The 23219-nt window shown below is 37.2% G+C and overlaps 1 protein-coding gene across 5 annotated transcripts in view; it reads left to right on the forward strand.

Moving 5' to 3' along the window:
* Positions 1–23219, forward strand: part of DMD (dystrophin) — a 1951117-nt gene that overhangs the window by 893999 nt on the left and 1033899 nt on the right. For all 5 annotated transcript variants that reach the window (XM_058659083.1, XM_058659078.1, XM_058659079.1 and 2 more), the window contains one exon: positions 2038–2185. In XM_058659083.1, coding sequence (XP_058515066.1) covers positions 2038–2185 — 148 coding nt within the window. The remainder of the gene's footprint in view (positions 1–2037; positions 2186–23219) is intronic.

Consider the following 23219-nt stretch of genomic DNA (forward strand, 5'->3'; position numbering starts at 1 on the left):
AGATGTGTGAGTGTGGCATATTACTACCAATATCGCCTATTTCTTTGTAAGACTGCAAATAATTTTAAAACTTTGTTTCATAAGAATTTTTAAAGTATTATTCTTTCTTTTTGAAATTTTATTTTCTTTTTTATTTTATGGTACAATTCCATAGGCTCTGGCATTTCCCTTATTCCCTGCCCAAATTCACTCCCCCAAATTAATTTCATTCATATTGTTACAGTAGTACAGTCCTTCATACGCAGTCATAAGTCCATCATTCTGCTATTTATGTGTATCCTGACGTTGCAGGTATGGACAATGGCAGAGTCTAGCGTCCTATTGTCAAGATATAGTTAACAATTTCATTGGGAGTCCAGTTTTGATTTGAAAGTAGAGGCATATGCTGCATTATATCTTCATATCTGGAAAGATAGTCTCTAGTACACAGTTACTATACATTCCCAGAATACTTTTAAATTTATAAAACAAAACCTGTAGTGTTGTACAGGCTTCCCATGTACTCCACACCTAGCTTTCCTTATTATTAACACCTTGTATTAGTGTATTTGTCGCCTAAACCACACCCAGCATGCACTATCGTTTAAATCCAAACTCCCTGGAGAATTCAGAGGATGCTGACAGATTCCTGATTATACACTGAGGCAGCTCCAGAGCCCGGAGTTTTAAGGATGGCCTTTGGTTTGGTGCTAGTGGATACCTGTTTGAACAGACCCTGGAAAACCAAGTAGATCATAAACTCCTCTAGATACCAACTCTTATTTTATCACAGTACTGTTTTCTCTACCTGACTATTGGAATCACCCGGGTGCTTTAAAAAATATATCGATGTCAGAGTTCACCTCCAAGGTTACTGATGTCATTGGGGTAGAATTCCAGGGTTAGTGCTGTTGTGGCTGCTACTGCCATTGTCATTCCCATCTTTTATCACCCCATGTAATTCTTACATGCAGCTGTCTTACAGTAATTGTGATGTCCTGAGTCAAAATAATTTCTGACTTCTATATGTCTTCTGTGACCAGAAAATTACTAAATAACTGCTTGTTACTATTATGTTTACATGTGATGTTAACATAGTGTCTTAAGTTTTTCCAGAATTTCAACTTAAAATATTAGTGTACACAATGAAACAGAGAAGTGAAATGAAAATGTACATCACCTAATTTAGACTAATATATCATTGGTTGATTAATTTTTTTTAAAGATTTATTCAGTTTATTACAAAGTCAGATATACAGAGAGGAGGAGAGACAGAGAGGAAGATCTTCTGTCCGATGATTCACTCCCCAGGTGAGCCGCAACTGCCGGTGCGTGCCGATCCAAAGCCGGGAACCTGGAACCTCTTCTGGGTCTCCCAGACGGGTGCAGTGTCCTAATGCATTGGGCCATCCTCAACTGCTTTCCTAGGCCACAAGCAGGGAGCTGGATGGGAAGTGGAGCAGCCGGATTAGAACCAGCGCCCATATGGGATCCCGGGGCGTTCAAGGCGAGGATTTTAGCTGCTAGGCCACGCCACTGGGCCCCTGGTTGATTAATTGTTGACATCAGGCTCTAATAAAAATTATATCTGACATTCTGGATACTTGCTGGTCTTAATGAATAGACAAATTTTGGATCAAAGGTAGTATTGGAACTAATAGACTTATTGAGATAGGTTGATTTTGATTTAAGAAATTGAAGTGCAGCATGTATTTTCCAAATATTTAATTAATTACAGTGTTAACATTTTAAAATTCTTGTGTGTAAGAAAAGTGAATATTGATCATAGTGAAGGAAATGCACATCTTCTAAAATAATTGTCTTTGTCTTGGTTTCAATCAAGAAATGCATTCAGTTTTAAAGACAAAGAGCCAGCCTTTAATTTCAAATCATCCTTTCTGTTCAGTATTATTATTTGTTAGTTGGAATGGAATTCTATAAGTTTAGGAAAGTTTCAGAATAATATCTTTGTCAATGTCAATAAAGTCTTTGCTGTGCCCACATAATTTGTTTTATAGAATCCACTTATTTTTCTTGATCCATATTTTTTACTTCTAGGCGATTTGACAGATCTGTTGAGAAATGGCGGCGTTTTCATTATGATATGAAGATATTTAATCAATGGCTAACAGAAGCTGAACAGTTTCTCACAAAAACACAGATTCCTGAGAACTGGGAACACGCTAAATATAAATGGTATCTTAAGGTAGGATTTTAACATTTCTATTTCCAAGTTTTTTTTTTAATTTTCACAACAATATTATGATTATTTCACTTCCTTTACATCAGGTTGTTAAACACAATGTAAGTTTGAACTCCCTGGCTTTTTTGGTCATCAGAATACACAGTAGAAAATCATCAAAATAATCATTCTTGGAGATTGTGCTAGGGTTTTTATTATTATTTTTTTGCATAAGGAAAAGAGGGTTGAACTAGATGCAACTTCTTATTTGATGAAATGAAAAGTCTAGTTGCATCTGTGTTGTTAGCAGAGTATGTTGTGACTTGGCGTGGTGTGTGTTTTTACTTTTGACTGAAGTTATTCCAAAAGGAGAACTTGTGGTAGAATTAGCATTAATATTGTTGCTGGAAATATCCATCCTGATAAAGCTACAATTCTGTTCTCTAAAGACAATTTGTGGTAGTGTTGCAGTATTTCTACATAATCTACTGACAAAATGCCTTCTGAGATGGTCTGGGGCCAAAACAATGCAGAGCTAATTGGAGGTACTTATTGCTTATTTGGGGGAGGGCTATGACAGTGGAGCTGTGACATAAGGACTATAACCAGTGTGTATCTATATCTCAGTTTGTTTTGTCTTTGAATATGCATGAGCATAAACTGAATTGCGGAAAATATAATTTAGTTAATAAGTTATGGTTTAAGTATTAGAAATGTTGTTCTTGCTGAACCTAGTCATAGATGTTTGCAGCTTTTTTAGCTCAAGTTGTTCCTGTTACAATTTTCAATAAAATATGTTTGAATTGTAGCCAATTTTCATTGCCAGAAAGTACTGATTAAGATAGATGAAAGCATGCAGCAAAGTAGTTAATTTTCAAAATGTTGTATACATAAAAGACATTTCAAAACCCTATATTCATAAAAGTGATGTGCTATTAAATTTTATCCTTTTCCATTCCATTTTTAAATATTTCTGCACAACGGATATGCATTTTGATAAGCATGTAAATATGATTTGTAAGAAAAACTAACACAGAAAATGAATATTATTGAACCCTTTTGATATCTATTTAAATATATGTATTATGTATATGTGTTTGTATATATATACATATCTAAACCTACATTGGCATTTGGCGATAGAGATTAAAGAATGCCCAATCTGTGAGCATTGGAAGATAATGTTTTTTCATAACACTAAAGTAAATTTTGAGCAGTACAGCCAAATAAGGTCTCTTTCTGAAAGACATAAATCTATTAAAATCATATAAAGTGTTGTTAGGGAGACATGTAATCTTTTTGTCATTGATTAAAATAACTTATGCAAAGCAGTTAGATGTCTTATTACAAAATGAACATATATAATTCTGAACAAAGATAATCAAGTAACAGAAATAAATTTATCCTCTGCTACCTGGAGGTAGTTATTTGGTATGGATTTGGGGACATAATTTGAATTCCCTGGGAAGCCAGCCTGAGGTGGAGATTAGCATGGTGAAGGTTTAATAGAGAATACCCTGGGAATCAAGAAATTCATTTACCATGTGCCTCTATATACTGTCCTGTATTTTTCTTGTTCCTGAATTATGCTAGATTTCTTAGATTTGTGACTTTATTGTTTGAAAAAATACTGAAACATATAGTAGAATATAGTAGATTATTTAAAGTTGCCTCACTACATATTGGTGTTCTGTTCCTTTTCTTCTTCGTACTTTATATTAGTGAATAATTTTGAATAATTTTATTGTCAAATTGACTAGTCTAATGTTTCTCAATTTATCATCTGCAGTTACTAGCATCTAGTAGATATATTGTTTAACATTAGGCATTATTGTTTCCCTCTCTTAGTAGTGTGACTTTGGGAGTCTCTCAAGAAACCTCATCTGGGATGACCCTAGACTCTCATGTGCCAGCCAGTACAGGGCCTGGTTCAACCCTTCACCTGCATCAACCTACACACCCACTGTTGATTGTAGTTCTCTGGTCAGTTCTATTCCAGCCCTATATTCTATGCAAACTATGGGTTCTGTGGCCCAGCCCAATCCAGCCTGCCAGAGACTTGGCCCTTATACACACTAGCAGAAATTGCAATCTAGTTGCAGTGATTCCTAAAAACCCCACCAGGCCTGCCCCCAGCTCTGGTTCCTGTATATGCCAATATGTACAGCAGTCTTGTCTGGTCCATGATGTACCCCAGTTGGGCTCTCATATACACCTATGGGTGTTGCAGCTTAGCTCAGCACACCTCACCCATCATCGAAAGCACACATATGCCAACAGACGCTGCTGCCTTTTTCAGCCTACTCCACCCGCAGCTCTGGCCCTCCTGAACTCCAGAGGGAGTTGCAACCCGTGAGAGATGTGTCCGTATTTTCCCTCTAGGCCTATTCCCAGTCTAAATCTTGCACTTTCCAGGGAGTACTATGATCTAGTCTAACATGATTTGTACCCTGTCATGTTACTTGCCAGCAGATGCTGCATCAACTCCCCACCAGTCAGCACTTGTCCTGGCTCTTACATGCACCAGTAGATGTCATGGCCTGGACTAACCCTGCCTTGTTCCAAACCCAGCTTACATGCAGGCCAACCATTGTTGCAGTCCTGTGTAGCCCACACCATCCACAGTCCCAGCTTTTACCCTCCCACTGGGAGCAGTGGCCCAGGAGGAGTGCCACCACACCCTCTTTAATGGACTCACTCCTGACATGGGGTCATGTGTGTGCTGGTGAGTATTGCAGCTCAGTCTGGCATGGCCCGTCTTACTCCAGCATTCACCAGCAGGTGCTGCAGCCTGACTTTGCCTAGCCTGCCACCAGGCTCAGCTCATGCTACAGGGTGCCTAGCCCAGCCTGGCCAGCTGCTAGTTCCAGCCCTAATGTAAACTGCTATGTGTTGCATCCCAACCCGGCCTGGACTGCTCCCTGTCCTGACTCTCATGCCTGCTAATGGGTATTGCAGAATGGTAGAGCCTGACCCACCTCCGGAGCTGACCCACATGTATACCAATGGGTACTATAGCCTATCATGACCTGAACTGCCCCCAGCCTTAGTTCTTGCGCCCACCAGCTGGGGCTGTGTCTTAACAGTGGATGTCACCAAGTTTCAAACTCAAACCAGCTCCCAGTTGACAATCTTATACACACGTGGGTGTTTGGATCTGCCTGACTTGGCCTACCTTCAGTCCCAACCTTTACCTGTGGGTACCATAGCCTTGCCAGACCAGACCATGTCTGTTCTGGCTTTCTCCAGAAGTGCTATAGCCCGATTCTGTCTAGCTCATGTGGATCAGTGGGTGCTACAGCCTAGCCCAGCCTATGCCACACAAACTCTGGCTCTCATGAGTGCCAGTGGGTACTGGAGCATAGCCCAGTCTGGCACACTCTTAGACCCAGCCCACACACATGCTGAGGGATATTGCAACCATGTTTGACCAGTTTTGTCCCCATTCTAGCTCCCCCACTGAGCAATGCGAACTGCAGCTCAGCAGGGACATCCCCTTAGCTCCCCTGCCACACTTGCTGCCAGCCAGAGATTTTGCATATGTCAGTGGTTGCTCAGACCCAGCCTGGCATGGTCTAACTGCTCTCTTGGACCTTGCCATTAAATGCTGCAGCCTGGCCTTACCTGGCCAGCCCCAGTCCCAAACTCATTGGCAGATGCTACAACCCAGCCTTGTCCAGCCTTCCTTGGCTTTTGTGCAAACCAGTAGGTGTGATAGCCTAGCCTGGCATGGCCTTCACTCTATCCTGGATCCTGCACATGTCAGTGTGCTATGATTTGGCCAAGCCCTGCATTTTCTACTCTGCAGAGCCAGCCCACACACCTGCCAACAAGTGAAGCAGTCTTGCATGGCCTGGCCCACCTTCAGCCCTGACTTATATGTTTACCAGCTGGAGTTACAGCCCATCCCAGGAGTTCCCCAAGTTCTACCACCAGGCCCACTCCCAGACTCAGTTATCATGTATGTCAGCAGGTATTAGATCCCTAACCAGCATTCTCTGCTCCCTAGTATTGGCCTTTATGTCTGCTGGTAGATGTTGTAGCCCAGTCCACCCCCCACACACTGTGTTAGGTGTGCCTGTGGGTGCTGAAGCCTGAATCACCCAGGCCTATTCCCAACCCCAGTTCCTGAATGTCAGTAAGTTCCATGATCATGCGTAGCTCAGTCTATCACCACCCCCAGCTCTCGAGTAAACCAGTGGATATTGCAGTCCTGCAAAAGATAAGCCCATATATCCCCCACAGAATCTGCCCCTGACCCAGTTCTATTGCTTGCCAGTTAGTGTCATGGCCCAGCCTAGCTTGACCCATCCACTCATTGTCAAGCTCCGTGTTCTAGCCTTGCCAGTTAGGCCCCCCAGCCCTAGCTTTCATATGTAGCAGTGAGTGGTGGTTAACGCTAACTAGCTAAGCTCAGGTCTGCCACATGCGTGGGTGCGTTGGTCTGACCCAGAAAGGTATTCCAGTTTCCTCCTCTAAACCATCTGGTCTCAACTCCCTTGTTTACCTTCAAGTACAGTGGTCTTGTTGGTGGAATTCCCCCAGAAGTCATTCCTCGGCTGTAACATACTCCCCCAGCAATCTTCCCTCCCATATATCTCCATAACCCCTTCCCTGAGCAATCCATAGTCCCCATGCCTGTGAACATGCTGGTTCCCAAGCCGTCTTCCAGTAGTAGGGTCTGCTAGCCTGGAGCTCTGCCCACCTGCCCAGAACGTGAGTACATGCATGATCTCCAGACCTGGTCCACCAACAAGCCATGCCAGTATGCTGGCCTGTGGTCCTACCTTTCTTCCGACCCAAAACTCAAGCACTTGCACGAGTCTCCAAGCCAAGTCTGCTGACTGAGAATCTTCTTTGTGAACCTTTGTAGTTGTGAAAACAACAGCAACAGTCTAGGTATAGTTTGGCCTCACTACAGAGACAAAACAATTGTGAGTGCTCTCTTCAGTATCCCATGAATGATGAAATTGTCTACTGTAACTGGTAGAATTAGGCATTCTTCCAAGAATATATGGGTTCTAGAGATGATTTCCTTTAATCTTTAATGAACTGATTTAGGCTCAGATAAAGACTAGGAGGGAGCTGTCGGAAGACTTCCAAATTCTTCTCTGTATGGTCTGGCTCCTCTCTTGGGTTCTGTACAGGAGATGCAGCCAGTTTCTCCTAAATCTCTCAGTTCTGTCTCCTCAATTCAAGGAGACCTCCTAGCTTCGTAGGCATTCCCTTTGCCTTCAACCTATACTACTCTGAGTAGCCAAGAAGTTTTGGCATTGGTAGAGTTCATCTCATTTGTTCCCAGTCTCTCAGGGATCACTGTCCTTCAGTGTCTTGGAAATCATTGTTGCATATTTTTCTCAGCTTTTTAAAGTTTTTATGTTAATTCTGGACACCTTTATTCCAAATTGGCAAGCAACAGAAATTCAAAATAAATGATATTGATGTCATTTGATATTTTAGTGTATTACTAGCTTACAATCTTAAAATTGTGTAATGATTTTAACTGTGGAGGGCATATATTATGGTTTTCTTTTTTGGACAGTGTGGTTTGATTGAAATCAATGATCATTTTATCAAAACATCTTCCCTTAATTGAAACATTTTTTTTAGAAAGACTCATTTCATTTTGTCTTTTCCCGTTTCAATTTATATATGGAAAGAGAAAGGAAATGCCACATGTCTAGGGGAAAATTCTTCTAGCTAAAAAGTTGTAAGTGATAGAACAAATCCTGTAAGCAGTTAAGACCCTTCTCTAATGATAGTAGTTCCAAATGATAGCATTCACATTCCCTCCTACTCCCTGCCACCCATGCTTGCTCTCTCACAAGTTTCTACAAAAAGGTTCTATTAAGACAATGGAAATCATCTTACTCTTGTAAAGTAAATAGAAACTTTGGAAATTTCAGTTATCTTGGCCATCATCTTTGATAATTCACTAATAATAGGAGGGAAGGTTTAAATATGACTACCAGATTGCTTAAAATAATTGCTATGAGATATAAATGGTGCCTGTTAGCAATAGATCATTTTGGGGGCACACGAACCAGTAATAGTTCTTTAAGAAAATTCAAGAAAGTAGCCATGCAAATACTAACCAAATAGACACAGAAGTACATCAGAGCTTTTGGCTTAATAGGTACAGATTTCAGGAATGAATTTTTTTTGCATGTGAAACAAAAGTATGTGTATTTTATGAGATTGTCCATATGGATTTCTGTCTAACTTTGTTCTATTTATGATTCAGTAGGAAAAAGAAAAATCAATGCCTTAATACATGTGACTTTCAGTGCCAGAAAGGGGGCCTGGCTCCATACAGTTTAATTATTTTACCTGAAACAGGTGAATGATAAATACATGGATTAACATTTTTCAGAGTACTCCAACATAATATGCAATATTATATGCTATGATATGTAATTGCTATATCGTAATATGCTGTATCACTATGGGAAACCTATTTAAATATAATACATTTTCATCTTCAAAAATACCAGTGTATTATATGCTACTAAATAGTGGCTTGTTAATAAATTATCTTTTTGTATGCATTAATTTAACATTCAGTAATTGAGAACATATGCAGAGCTTTGTCACTCAGTAAAATATTGACCTGCAAATTAAACTCTTCAAAATTTAGAAGAATGGTTAAGAGATTGTGTGTTATGCTTGGAAAGTTCCACTTCCTTTTGCTTAATAGCTACAGAATCTTGTGGAGGTGTCTTCATTCTCATCATATATCTGCTTTCTCTTCTCTAAAATAAAAATAAAAATGATAGGATATGTAGATCAGGTACTTAGAATGGCATTTTCCTCAAGATAATTACTCATTAAATGTAAGCTCTTATTATGATTAATCATTATTCATGAGTAATTAGCCTATACCTATAAAAAACTAAGATTTATTTACTGAATTATAGTCTTCAAATATTTGAAATGCCGACATGACCAATTTAGATGCTTCGTTAAGCCTTGTTTTTAAGTAGAATTGTATCTTGACATAGTATATCCTATGGATTAAGGATTGAGGGAAATTCCAATTCAGCCAAACATATCCACCCCAGATAGCTGACATTTCTGCCTACTCATTTTCTAACTAACAAGAAGAAATGTTAATGGGAGTTTTCAACACCATGGGAGTTTTAAACACTGTGACACAAAGTTATGAAAATATTAACTTGTATAGTAGCAGAGTGAATCCATGAACCATCAAATACACTCAGTGAACACAGGAAAATAGATACCATAAAATACCCCAACATTTAATTCTATTATATTCTTTTAGATCAGAAAGAAATGCTTTAAAACATAGGCTGTTATAGGACATGATTGAAAATGCATGCTGTTGTCAGTGGAGTCATTTAAAATCACCATTAGCTTAGGTTTATAAATGACCTGAATATTCTCCCTATTAATGGAAATACAGTCTGTTCTTTTATGGATGTGTAGTGTTGCTTTATTAATTTCTCAAGATTGTCACTATAAACAAGTATGTGGCCTTGTCATCTTAACAAATTCAATTTAAAATCAGCTTTAAGAAGTAAACAGTAAGGCCTGACATGGTAGCCTAGTGGCTAAAGTCCTCGCCTTGCACGCACCAGGATCCAGTATGGGTGCTGGTTCTAACACTGGCAGCTCCGCCTTGCTTCTGATCCAGCACTCTACCTGTGGCCTGGGAAAGCAGTAAAGGATGGCCCAAGACCTTGGGACCCTACACCTGCTTGGGAGACCTGGTCGAGGCTCTGGGCTCCTGGCTTTGGCTTGAGCATAACTCTAACTGTTTCGGCCACTTGGGAAGTGAATCATTGGAAGGAAGACCTTCCTCTCTGTCTCTTCCCTCTGTATATCTGACTTTCCAATAAAAATAAAAAAAACTCTTAATTTTTTTAAAAAAAGTAATAAAAAAAAGAAATAAACAGTAGTGGAATTGTTCAGATGAAACATTGTAAGTTTTAAATCAACAAGCACAAGCAGAGTATAAAATAGTAGTACATTGTTTTGGCATGAATTAACTACTGCTCTTAGCAAGTATTCACATTAATTGGTTTTCTGCATTATCCTGTAACATTACAACATCTTCCTACTCTAACTTACCTTTCGAGTAGGTGTGCAATATGTTGCTCTAAATCAATTAAGGTAAAAACTGTTTACTTTGTGACATAGAAATACATCTTAATTCATTGTAATTGAGAACACTTAAGCATCATGTTTCAGTAGCAATGTTTCCACTATAACATGCCCTTTCCCAAAACTTTGGAATTTAGAATGATTTCCTAGCCAAGCAAAATACACTTTTTCTTTTCTCAAGTAGGAAATGTGCATAGAGAATGGATAAATTGCATACAAACAGTAAAGTTGAAACAAAAGAATCTATAGTGACCTTTCACTCAGGGAAAAAAAGAGGGAAAAAAAGAGCACTGGAGTTTGCAGTTGTGGAGAAAAGGCAAAGAAAGAATACAAAAGCATTGTATTTGACAAAAGGGAAAGACAAATTTAACTGCTCTTCAACTGTGCCCTACCTTCCCTGTTAGAAAATTATAAATTTACATCACCATCGGGATGATAGTCTGCTGGCTCTGTCTTCAGACCAGAGAGTGTATACCTAAGAAGCCGTTGAACTTGACTGGACAATAAGATGCTGGACTCTATGTTTGGTATATGCTTGCAATGGGGGAATCTCAACTGAACTTGAACTGTGGTTATGCAACAAGGTGGAGGAATCCACCATGGTGGGAGGGTTTGGGGAGGGGTGGGGAGAATCCCAGTACCTATGAAACTGTGTCACATAATACAATGTAATTAATGAATTTAAAATAAAATTAAAAAAAAGAAGAAAATTATAAATTTTTTCATTAAGGACTTAGTTCTGATAAGCTTAGAGTCCTAGAGCTTGATAGAGTTGGGATTACTCCTGGTCAAATATTTGAGACAAGTAAACCCAGAAAGGGCTCTCTTCTTAATGGAAATGTCCATGATTTCTCATTCTTCTCTCTGCTTTTTGAACTTACACCCTAGAAAACCCTCATGTAATAGTTTGCTGTTATTGAGGAGCCATTGCCTTGTGTAGAAATGATGAGAACAGAATGGTTGTGCACAGGTCACTTATACTATCTACTATAAAGAGTGAGTTTTTGTGTTTTCATTAGGATGTATCTTAATATATAGTTGGTAATCTATTCCCTCTGATGACACTGTAGGAGATAACTGATTCATGAATATAGATAAAATCAAAGGTTATGTAGGAAAAGGCCTAATACTGCTGAGTCTCAATTGCTGAGAGAAAAAATGACTTGAGTAATTATTTTGCCATATATTGCCCTTCATTGGGCATCCAATGTGGAGAATAATTCATCACATTCTTTCCCCTTTGTATTTCCTCAGGAGCAATACAATTTAGTAAGATTTAATACTGTGATCACAGAGGCTTCCTGCTTATCAATAACTAGAGATCATCTACTAATATAAGATATTCAGTAGGAAAAATTGGTGCTAAGACAATTTGTCTTCAGTCATTTGCATTAGGGTTACAACAGTGTGTAAATATGGAACTATATTTTAATGTGAGTATGTCCATGCTGGTAGTAGTGTAAGAGCTCACTCTCAATACAGTTAAATATTCGGGTACTTTATTTTTACATAAATATGGTTATCCTTTTGTTGAAGCTCCTCTAAAACTTTTTGGCTTCTATGAATATTTTGAGAAGCAGTAAATAACAGATTTATTTGGAGGTTGACACGGTGCAAATATTTAGAGAAGAGCTCTAAATCATTGTCTATCAAATGTCTCCTTCATAAATAAGTATATTAAAATAATTGGATAGTTGCAATGGTTTCTTATGAAAATTTTGTTGTCTGGAATGACATGTTTAAGAAGGAGGCAGATTGGTACATTTTATTGGAAAGAAGAGAGAATAAAAACTATAGCTTACTGTAACAACCACAGCATCAAAGGACTATTTAAAATGCATGGAAATGTGTCATCCCTCAGGGTTTCCTGTTTTTAGAGTAGGACATAATCCAGAGAATAAAAGTGTACAAAAAAATGAAGCATGTTAATTGCAAATTCAAAATCAAAAAATAAACTACTCACATCAATATAGAGTCAATGACAAGCAATATTTGTTATCTAGTATAATAATAGCTCAATGTTATAATAAGCCATTTTGGGGGACTTTGTCTTTCTTGCTTACCAATAGAATTAGTAAAGAGAAAAAAATGTCTCCATATACTTAACATATACCATTAACGAGAGTAAATTAGTAAATAAGTGGGAGAACTCTAATTTGCTTGCATTTTTCTCTTAACCAAATTATCTTTAACGTCCTTCTTGCCTTATATCCAGAAAATTCTCTCTTCTATCATTATGTGTAGGAATTTTCACTTTTGTAAACATCAATATGATCACTCCATTCTCTCATTGATAAGTGTATCTTTAAATATCATATTCCATCTCAAATACCTGAACTTTCCGTGTGAGCCTACTTCATGCAAGATTGACAATGATTGTTACTCGCTACATAGAGCTGACCAAGAATTCCTTTCCCTTAACATATTCACAGGCTAATGAGTTCAACTTATTTTTTTTTCCATTGTAAAGGCAGATATACAGAGAGGAGGAGAGACAGAGAGGAAGATCTTCGATCCAATGATTAACTCCCCAAGAGGCCACAATGGCTGGAGCTGAGCCGATCCTAAGCCTGGAGCCCGGAGCCGCCTTCTGGGTCTGCCATGCAGGTGCAGGGTCCCAAGGCTTTGGGCCGTCCTCAACTACTTTCCTAGGCCACAAGCAGGGAGCTGGATCAGAAGCGGGGCCACTGGGATTAGAACCAGTGCCCACTTGGCATCCTGGCGCATGCAAGGCAAGGACTTTTGCCACTGGGCTACCGTGTCAGGCCTGAGTTCAACTTATTAATACAAGGAAAGAAGCACTGAGTAGTATGTGAACATTTCAGAAAAGCTGTGGATCAAAACTATGTAAAATGGTGCTTTAAAAAAAGTCTTAACAGCCACTGTTTTTATCCCCTAGTCTTTCTTACTGCTCTTCCATTACGCTTCTGAAATACTGTGTCACTTGGAAAAATATGGCTTTGGGAATCAGGAAAGCAGTTTTTTCTAAAAGACAACATAAGGAAAAAGCCAGCAATGGACAAGTCATAATGAAATTGAGAAAATTTTCCAAAAAATTTGTAAACTTTGAAAGACGGTAAGATTGACAAATTATATTACAAGAGGGCTATTCACAGATGAGTTGGTTCAGCATGAAATATTCATAAAGTTGAATAGGAAATATCTAATCCAAATAATGGTAATTTTTTCTTCATAACTGATTTATAGGTACAATCTAGAGACCACGACTGTTTGCAATCATACTGAAACATTTGTAAAACTGTTTTTTAAGGGTGTAATTCACCTTAATTACCAATGGATTTTATTAAGACCTGATCAAAAATAACAAAAAGATTCAGGGACTTGCCTTTCTAAAACATAATAAATATATGTGATTTGAATGCGAATCTATATAGTGACGTTTTTCTCCTTAGTGTTTATGAGTTTGCTGTTTCTTTCTATTGGTTTATAACTTTATGGTCATTCAATTTTAGCTCCCTCCTTGTGCTAGAACATGCCTTTTGTTTTACGTCAAGCCATTTAGAAAAATGTTTCAGAGAAGCTTAAATAACTGATTTTAATGTTGCCCTAGAATCAAAATCTTCCTATTTTATATTTAGTTCATTATTATTGTAAGCAAATATCTCACCTATGAAATCTCTAGAGTACTTGGGATTAAATTAATTCTAATACAATATATACTACACTTAATATTATTGATACTATGAATGTGAAATTCTTTAAATGAATGTGCTTACACAGCCAAATCTTACCAACTGTTCCTTTTTGTAAATATAGTTGTAGTAGAACTAGAGCATATGCTTATTTATTTGCACATTGTGGTAGAATTTTTGCTACAAATGCAGTGGTAAGTGGTTGCTATAAAGACTATTTGGCCCACATACACCAAAATATTAACTGTGTAGCCCTTTCAAAAAAGGTTTGATAGCTTGTCTTAGGAGGTGGAGTAATTAAATTTACAATAAAAATATGAGTACCTTTTTTACCCTCTTTTGATAAACCTTTTTCTTTACCTGATGCAACAAAAAACAGACTTGGCTCGTTTTTATAAAAATAATAGAATGCCACAGGAGTAACAAAAAGAGGAAATCAGAACAAACTAATTTTTAGGTCTGGGAATGTATTTATGTCTGGGGATATTTTATGCAAGGGGATTGATTATAATTTTATTCTAATTTTTAAAAAGGAAATCATTTAAATGGTGTGTGGTAGACTTAGTCATTTTGAAGAGTGTATTGCAAATGTTTTCTTGACTGCCAGTACCGCCAGTTCCTCTGGATACTCAAGGAGTCTAGTTAGGTCACTGATATTGAATACCCTTTGCTAGGAAAGTTATGATACAGTGTTCTACCATAGCCTTTCTCTCAGCATCCCAGTGGTCCTAAGCACAGGTTCTCAACATAGCCAGTAATATTCTTTCTTGAGATTTTTAAGCCTCTTGAGATAAGTGATAACATTCCTTCATTCTGATAGCAGTACCTTCTCATTAAGAACAAGGTACTGCTGTTTATGAACCCACTGGTGTCCTCACTGATCAGCTCAATTCTATAGCATTTTTCTTCAGTCCACAAGCCTCTCCATTCCTTACTATGAATCTCCTTTTTGGCAAAGCTGTTTCCATTGACAGAGCAGTTTCTGTTGCTCATGAATGAAGCATTGTAAAGGGTACATGTTATGTCAGAGAAACACTTCTAGCCTGGTTCATTCTGTCAAGAAGGTTGAATCTTCTTGGAAAACTGCAAACCATAATAATTTGCATGTCATAAACAGTTCATAACATTTTAGGATTGATGTGTAATTTCTACTTGACAGAGATAAACAAATAGAATCAACTGTGGTTGTGTATCCCAGAATACCAATGTTGTTTCCACCTTTTAAGTATTATTGGATCATTATATGAGATTCATAATTTTGTCCTGTTGTACCCACTTTTGCATTACCATTAATATTTAATTTATTATACCCTATTAAAACTTTTTAGGTAATTTGATCTTATTGCTACTCAGACATTAAAATGTCTTCAGGATGCAAAAATGAATAAATTTAATGTGCCAGCATAGTTCTCTGAATTCTAGCTTTACAATTAATAGTACAGGCTTATTTTGTATTGTAAGTTCTGGTTAACAGGAATTCATTTGAAAATTCCATTTTACTACTAGTTTTAAATAAACACATTTTTCAAATTTTTTTCCAATTTTCTATTTTTTATGATGTATGGCTATTGCATATATCTGCAGAAGGACAGTATGAGTACTTTAAATAATGATACATTGTTGAAACAACTCTAAAACAACACAATTGTTAAGAAAAAAGCAATAAACTTTGCAGCACGGTTTATAATATAACCAAACTAAAGATACAATTGAGGCAATCATCATTTGAAGTCATATTAAACCACTTCTGAAACATTTGTGAGACTGTAACTGACAGACCTTAATTAGCAATGATTTTTTTATTGAGACCTCCTGATCAAAAGTAATAAAATTATATAGAAACTTGGCTAACTGAAAAATATTAGGTCTGATATGACTATATATATGACTATATATGACTATGTATATTGTGGCATTTTTCTCCTGGAAGCTTATGATGTTGCGTTCACTTTCTATTACTTTGTAAGGCTATATAGATGTTAAATTACAATTTTGTACTTGTCCTGGGAAAGTCTGTGAAAATAAGAAAAGATGCTGTGAAAACAATTTTTTCCCACTCGTACTTTATAGGAATTTGCAAATTTAATATCAGAACTAGAACTGCACTTGGAAGAGTACTCAGAGCAATTGATTCATTACATGGTAACTCAAGAAAGGGGGTTAAACTGTTCAAATCTTTTGTAGTTTCCTTGATACACCATACACAATAAAATTTTTGAAAGAAAATGATAGCAAAATCCAGACAAGATAAATAGGTGACTATGTTAGTTTGCTTTGTGCTGCTAGAATGGCAGTATCCGATACTGGGTAGTTGATAACCAACAGAAATGTGTTGGCTTCTAGTTCTGGAAATCAAGAATCTAATGTCAAAATACCATCATCTGGCAAGATTCTCGTTGGTAGGTAAATGCATAGTAGAAAGCAAGAAAGGACAAGAGGGACCCCAATACTAACTTTTGTAAAGACATCAGTTTTGCTCATGAAGGTAAAGCACTTGTGACCTAACCATTACTTCAAGTATCCCCTTCTTATCTGTGTTATTCTAGCTATAAATTTCAGTATGAGTTTGGAGGAAATAAGCATTCAAATCTTAGCACCCATACAGGGACACAGAGTTTAGGAGGTTAACTAAACTGTTGCACCCAAAGGATAGATCTTCCCAGGTTTCCTGTATCTTGGGAAAGCTGTGAAGCACCACCAAGTTGAGCCATGAACATTCAGCTCTGACATATCCATACCTTTGATCTGATCTTTAATGTCAATATACTTGTTCAGTACACTTTTGTTGCAGGGTTGTTATGTGTCAGACTCTGTGCTAAACCGTAGGGTATAGAAATTGACACAGTCTGAATCTACTCACAGAGAATACAAAGTTGATTGATGTTGAAGGACATTGTATTGATCAACATACATAAATGTTATTATTTGATGGGCATTTAAGCTATTAAATATTATGTAAACATATAATACAGGTAGGTGCAACTTGGAGTGAGTTGCACAAAGAATAACAATAAGAGCAAATAACCATCTCAAAGATTTGAAGCAAATTCCTCACAGAGGGTGATAGGGGCAAAGTGAGAGTAGTGTAAATCTAGGAAAGTTTGGAAACTGAAGATACTATGAACATTGTAATATGAGAAAAGGGTGGGAATTATAGACTGTGCCGGGCCCTGTGCTTGCTAGAACATACAAGAATCTGGTCTGGGAATACCTCAAAGTTTCTTTGGAGATCTCCCCAATCAAACTGCTGGACTCAGAACCCTAGCCAAGAAAAGACAGAGGACAGAGCAAGTCAATCAACCACCTCAGCTATATGTTGGCTCAATTGATGGCATTATAATTCTCATATTACTCTTCTGTTAAGATACGCATTGGGGAGTTTTTATTGCTATAGGTTATAGTTTGCTAAGGGAATGAAAGATGCAGGGACCCTCATCTGTTTCTCCCTGATTTACAACAAAAAGTAGAATTTGGTCAGTAAGGCAAAATTTCACAAGTAGCTGTTGTATGTGAGGAGCATGGGTATTAGACTATAGCAAGGGGTGATGCATTTTAAGAAAGCCTCTTGGTTCACACAAAGAATCAGCTTTTGAAGGTCATAGTCAAGCATTCTGTTTCAGAATACCCTCAGGAGACTCACCATAAAACGTGATTCCCTGAAAGCAAAACTGTTTTCACTTAATATGATAGTTCTGTGGCTATCAGCATTCTTGGGCTTACCCAACATATTTCTGATTGGGTTTTAGGACAGTACTTCGAATCAGGAGTTTCAACGCAAACAGTGCTTCCTGTGCAGTGATCCTGTAGTGGTAAAGGGGGCAGATGTCTGTCTCCATGTAAATGGATGAAGAACCAACCATATTTCAATACTTAAGAAATCAGCCGAGTGCAGGGAGATAGATACACAAACCTCGAACTTATGGTGTAGCATAACAGTTCTTAAATTCTGCAATGAAGAGGGGGAGAAAGAACTTGGTCTTAGATAGCCAAGGAATCATTATTATGGGCAGGCAATTTCATAGAGAAAAGAGATGCCCTTGACTGTGAAAGCTACATGTCCAAAATTCAGGAGACATCAGGGATCCAGGTTGCTAGGAGAATGGAAAACAACTATAGCAGCAGCTGAGGGAACTCAGATATCTAAGTAGAGGGCAATAAGGGTAAGCTGGACAGCAGTTGGAAGCACCTTGTAAAGGAATGGAGAGGTATACGGTGGTGTCTGTGTTATAGTCTGTTAATAACAGAAGCTCTGAATGTGTTGGCAAAGAGTATGGGAACAAACATTGTACTTACGGAGATAAGCTTGTTTAGGATATTTATGGTGGGATACATCCTAGGATTTTATATGATAATTTTTAAAGACTTATTTATTTTTATTAGAAAGGCAGATCAGACTTATGGACACAAGTAGAGACTGAGAGAAACATCTTGCGTCCGCTGGTTCACTCTCCAAATGGTCACAATGGCCAGAACTCAGCTGATCCAAAGCCAGGAGCCAGGAGTTTCTTCCAGTTCTCCCACATAGGTACAGGTTCCCACGGAGTTGGGTCATTCTCTACTATTTTCCTAGGCCATAAAGCAGGGAGCTGAGTGGGAAGTGGAAAAGCCGCAGCATTAATTAACACCCGTGTAGGATCCTGACACTTACAAGGTGAGGATTTAGCTGCTGAGCCATTGTGCTGGGCCCTAGATTATAATTTTGCTTAAAAGGTTTAAATGAAAACAGCAGCTTAGCATACTTACAAAGTGCAATTTGAAGCCATTGTTAGAAAAATGTATTTCATATATTTTGTGATCCTCTTATGCATATTTTCTTCCCAGATATTCTACAAGTTTACCAACAAATTTTAACTGGTTTATATCTGGTTCAGCATCAATCTGGCAATGTTATATATCTTGTCTGTTGGAATATAAAGCAACCCTTATGATTAAGATGGGCTTACCGTGGTCATAATATACTCAACAGTGTTTCCAGTTAAAGAACAGTAAGAAAATTAATGCTGCTTTGCATATCCTTCTCCACCTGTCCCAAATTAGAGAGTAAAGTCTTGCTGCCAACGGAAGCAATACTGCAGAGTGATTATTAACTTGGAATCTGAGTTGAATTTGTACAAGTAATTCTCTTGATAAATTTAAATTACGTGAATACTTGTATGCCAAGTTATATTGTAGGCAGTAGATATTCAGCAGTGAAGTAAAACAGCTGATTTCTCATACAGCTCTCACAAGGAAGTAAATGGGCATCTCTATAATGAAAGTCCTGTCTTAAATTTCCTCTTTTGAAATAATAAATCATTTGTGAAAAAGATATTCCAGTGGAAATAAAACCATCACAACTTTAATAATCCTTTAGCAGTTCTCTGGAATTTGTACCTTTTGGCTGATGGGAACTTGGATGCCTAAAACTTTTGTTGCACAGAATTTTTAATGCAATAAAAAAGTGAATGACCTTCCCTATACTACAATTAACTGTCAAGTCACAATCAGAAAGGTCCAAGGACAAAATGTTAGAGGATATGAGGTTGGGTAGACCTTCAAGAGAATGATAACAAACTAGAGTTGCGAGGGGAATGGAAAGGCTCTTCTGCTTCAGTCTCATCCAACTTTCCACTAATGTGCTTGGGAATGCATCAGAGGATGGCCCAGACTTGGGTCCCTGGCACCTAGGAGGGATACTGGATAAGGTTTCAGGCAGTCATTTGAGTTTTGCACTAGCAAATGGAAGATTTTTTCTTTCTCACACTGTGTCTCATTCGCTTTCAAATAAGTAAACCAGTATAGAAATGTATCTCTTGGAGTATTTCCTCTAGCTCTTTTCCTAGATAATACTAGTGCTTATATAACCAACGTTTTGCTCAGAAGATATTGACATTTTGATAAAGTTCTCAGAAACTTAAAGAAGCAAGACTTGAATTCTTTTCTTAAGCTCTGTGGGACACATTTGTGGCTTGACAGGTTAAATCACTGCCTACAACGTCAACATCACATATGAGTGTCTGTTGGAATTCTGGCTGCTCTACTTCAGATCCAAGTTCCTACTAATGTGCCTGGTAAGGTGACAGAAAATGATTCCAGTGCTTGGACCCTTACCTCCTACTTGGGAAATCCTGATGGAGTTCCAGGTGCCTGATATTGGCTTCCAGCATTGTGGTCATTTAAAGAATGAATAAGCTGCTAGAAGATTCATTCTTTCTCATTCCATCTGTTTGTCTCTCAATTTCTTGCTTTCACTATGCCTTTCAGATAAACCTTGTAAAAAAAAAAAAGTCAGACTCTGGAAAGGTGAATGACTTTCCACAAGATGATCCAATTCTTACTTCCTGGGCTGGGGATTTTAGTATTTACATAGGAATGGTTTCATCCTTAAAGGAAAAGTCTAGGTATAGTTACTAATGGTACATCTGAAGAATAACTAAAGTGTATCAGGAGATGTATGGCACAGTGGATGATTATAGTTAATGATGATGTTTTCCATTCTTGAAAATCACTGATAGAAGGTTTTAAGCATTCTTTCCCTAGAAACAAAAAGAAGAAATGATAAGCTTTCAAGTTGCTGTATATGTTAAGTTGCTGGACTTAGTCATTCCAACATGCATATATATTTCAACAAAACCTGTTTGTAACAAATATGTACGATGTGTTTATTAAAATAAGTAAAAGCAAGGCAAAATATAAAAAATGAAACATAAATAGAAGCTTTTATGTGAAAATTGGACACTTCTAAAGACTATATGAAAGTGCACACACAAAAGCACATTGGTATCACAGGAAGAAAAATCGTTGCCCTTCAAACAGTGTATTAGTTGATTCTGTTATTTTGCTGCTATGATGATAAGTGGGAAAATGCCTCTGAAATTTGACTCTTTGTAATTTTAATACCTTCATGTCATTATAAAACACGTTGAGAAACTTAGTTATCGGTATAAAAAGTAATACATAGCTTGGTTACATAAAGTGTAGAAATAAGGCTTAGAAAGTTAATGTACACATTATAGGTAAGTCTAATTCTGGAAGTAATATGAGAACATGATCTATTAGCTTACTAGAACTACAATGAAAAAACATAGAGCATCCTTTTACAAGCATATAAACATTTGGAGACCTTATGAGTATGTGTTCCATACATTCCAATGCAAAATTCAGGGTTCTGTTTTCTCAAATATGGGCTACATTGTTATCATAAATGCCAGATTCCTTAGCAGTAGTTTAAAATTCAATTTTATACTTTGAGGAACTTATCTATCTATCTGTCTATCTAAATTTGAAGTTACAAGAAATCTAAATCATCAATGTAGTTAATCAAAGATTTACAGGATTCCTAATATGTGCCAGGTCATTGCAAGTGTATAAACAAGTTCTTTATACTTTCCTGATTAGGTAGTTTTTTTTTTCCTTTCCTTTCTGAAAAAAAATTACATGTGCTAACTTGAGAGAAATAATGTGGGTACAATCATTTGGAATATTACTAGTGAAAAAAATGGAATACAAAGATAAAGACAAGAATGAAGGTTAAAAATAAATATACATATTCACAACACTAGTGGTTAGCTCTACAAAAGCCAGGTTGTCACTGTAGACAGAAGCCATGAAAAACTTCCCCAGGGAAAAGGGATTGGAATAATCCTAATAAAAGCCTATTATAGTGGATTTAGAATAGGGATCCTTTACTTTGTAAGTTATGTACCTCTTCAGCTGTATAACAAAGTGCATAAGCACCTTGGAGTAATAATTACAAAACCAGAATACAGATGCTTAAGATTACAAAAGACACTAATTAAATACTATTGTAAAAATAAATTTTATCATTAAAATCTGGCTATACCTCTTTGTGTTAATATCACATTAACATGAGAATTGATGAGGAGGATTATGTTGCAGTAATTATGTATGTGCTATGACCCTGAGAGTTAATATATTCATAAATTCCTTTAATAAAAAAGAAAAATAAACTTAAAATGTCTGGCTATATAAGAGGCCTTCAAAAAGATCATGGGGAACTTCTGTTTTGAAAGAAAAAAAAAGTATGCATGGCTTTTAACAACTTTTGCAGAAAAATAAACATGCTTTGATTCAGCTTTCTGTGAACTTGTTGAAGTGCCTTTGTATCTAATTCTTCGTGAATACTGTAAGCAATGAGTTCCAGCCACAGGAATAATGAGTATTACAATTTCAAAACAGTGGTAAGCAAAATAATATTTCAGAAAATTTTAAACTATTATATGATACAAAATTATCATTTTCCATTAATAAAAGTTGCAGTGACAGCTACTGTTACTGTGGTTTGTACCTTGTATTCAAAAAAAGTTTGGTGAAGATAAAGGTGTAATATTTTTACTAGGTTAAGTTTACTGTCCTGTGAAAGTCACATTCCCGCAGGGAAAAAGAAAGAAACAAACAAAAAAAAACAAAACAAATCTCTATGAGTTAGTTCCCTAAATCTGCTGTAGCAAATTGCCAAACACTGAGTGGATAAAAGTAGACAGAAAAATTAATTGCCTCTCAGTTAAGAGGCTACAAGTTTGAAATGGAGTTTTTGGCAGGGCCATGCTCTTTCTATAAGTTCTAGACGAATTTTCTCTGTTTTTATTTATCCTGGCCATCCTTGAAGTTCTTTGCTTTATAGACTCATCATTTCAGTGTCTTTCCTTTCTTACCTTCCTTACATGGGTTCTCCCTATGTCTTTATTGTTGCGTATCTGATTTCTCTTCTAAGGGCATTGGTCACCTAGGTAAGCACTTACCCCAATCATGTACCACCTCATGTTAGCTAATATCATATGCAAGGACCTTGTCTCCAAATCCAGTATAGTGCTGAGATTTGGCTTTGAACAATGGAGGAAGGGAGGAGCAGGAAGGGGCACTGTGCAACCAATACTAAAGGTGGATAATACAAGTTAATTGTCCTTGGATTATTTTTCTTCTGGAATATGCTAGGTTCCTCCTTTCAGCAGGTACAATCTGTGTAGCTCTGACTGATTCTACTAATGTTCTTTTTTCACATTACATTTATTACTAAAATTTCTTTTTTATTTTATTTTTTAATTAAATTTATTCATTAATTACATTGTGTTGTAATTTCATAGGGACTGGGATTCTCCCCCCACTTCCCCACACCCTCCCCCCATGGTGGGTTCCACCACCTTGTTGCATAACCATAGTTCAAGTTCAGTTGAGATTCCCTCTTAGCAAGCATATGCCAAGCATAGAGTCCAGCATCTTATAGTCCAGTCAAGTCCAACTACTTATTGGGAGACCCTCTCTGGTCTGAGGGCAGAGCCAGC

Source organism: Ochotona princeps, chromosome X, assembly GCF_030435755.1.
Source record: "Ochotona princeps isolate mOchPri1 chromosome X, mOchPri1.hap1, whole genome shotgun sequence".
Classification (NCBI taxonomy): Eukaryota; Metazoa; Chordata; class Mammalia; order Lagomorpha; family Ochotonidae; genus Ochotona; species Ochotona princeps.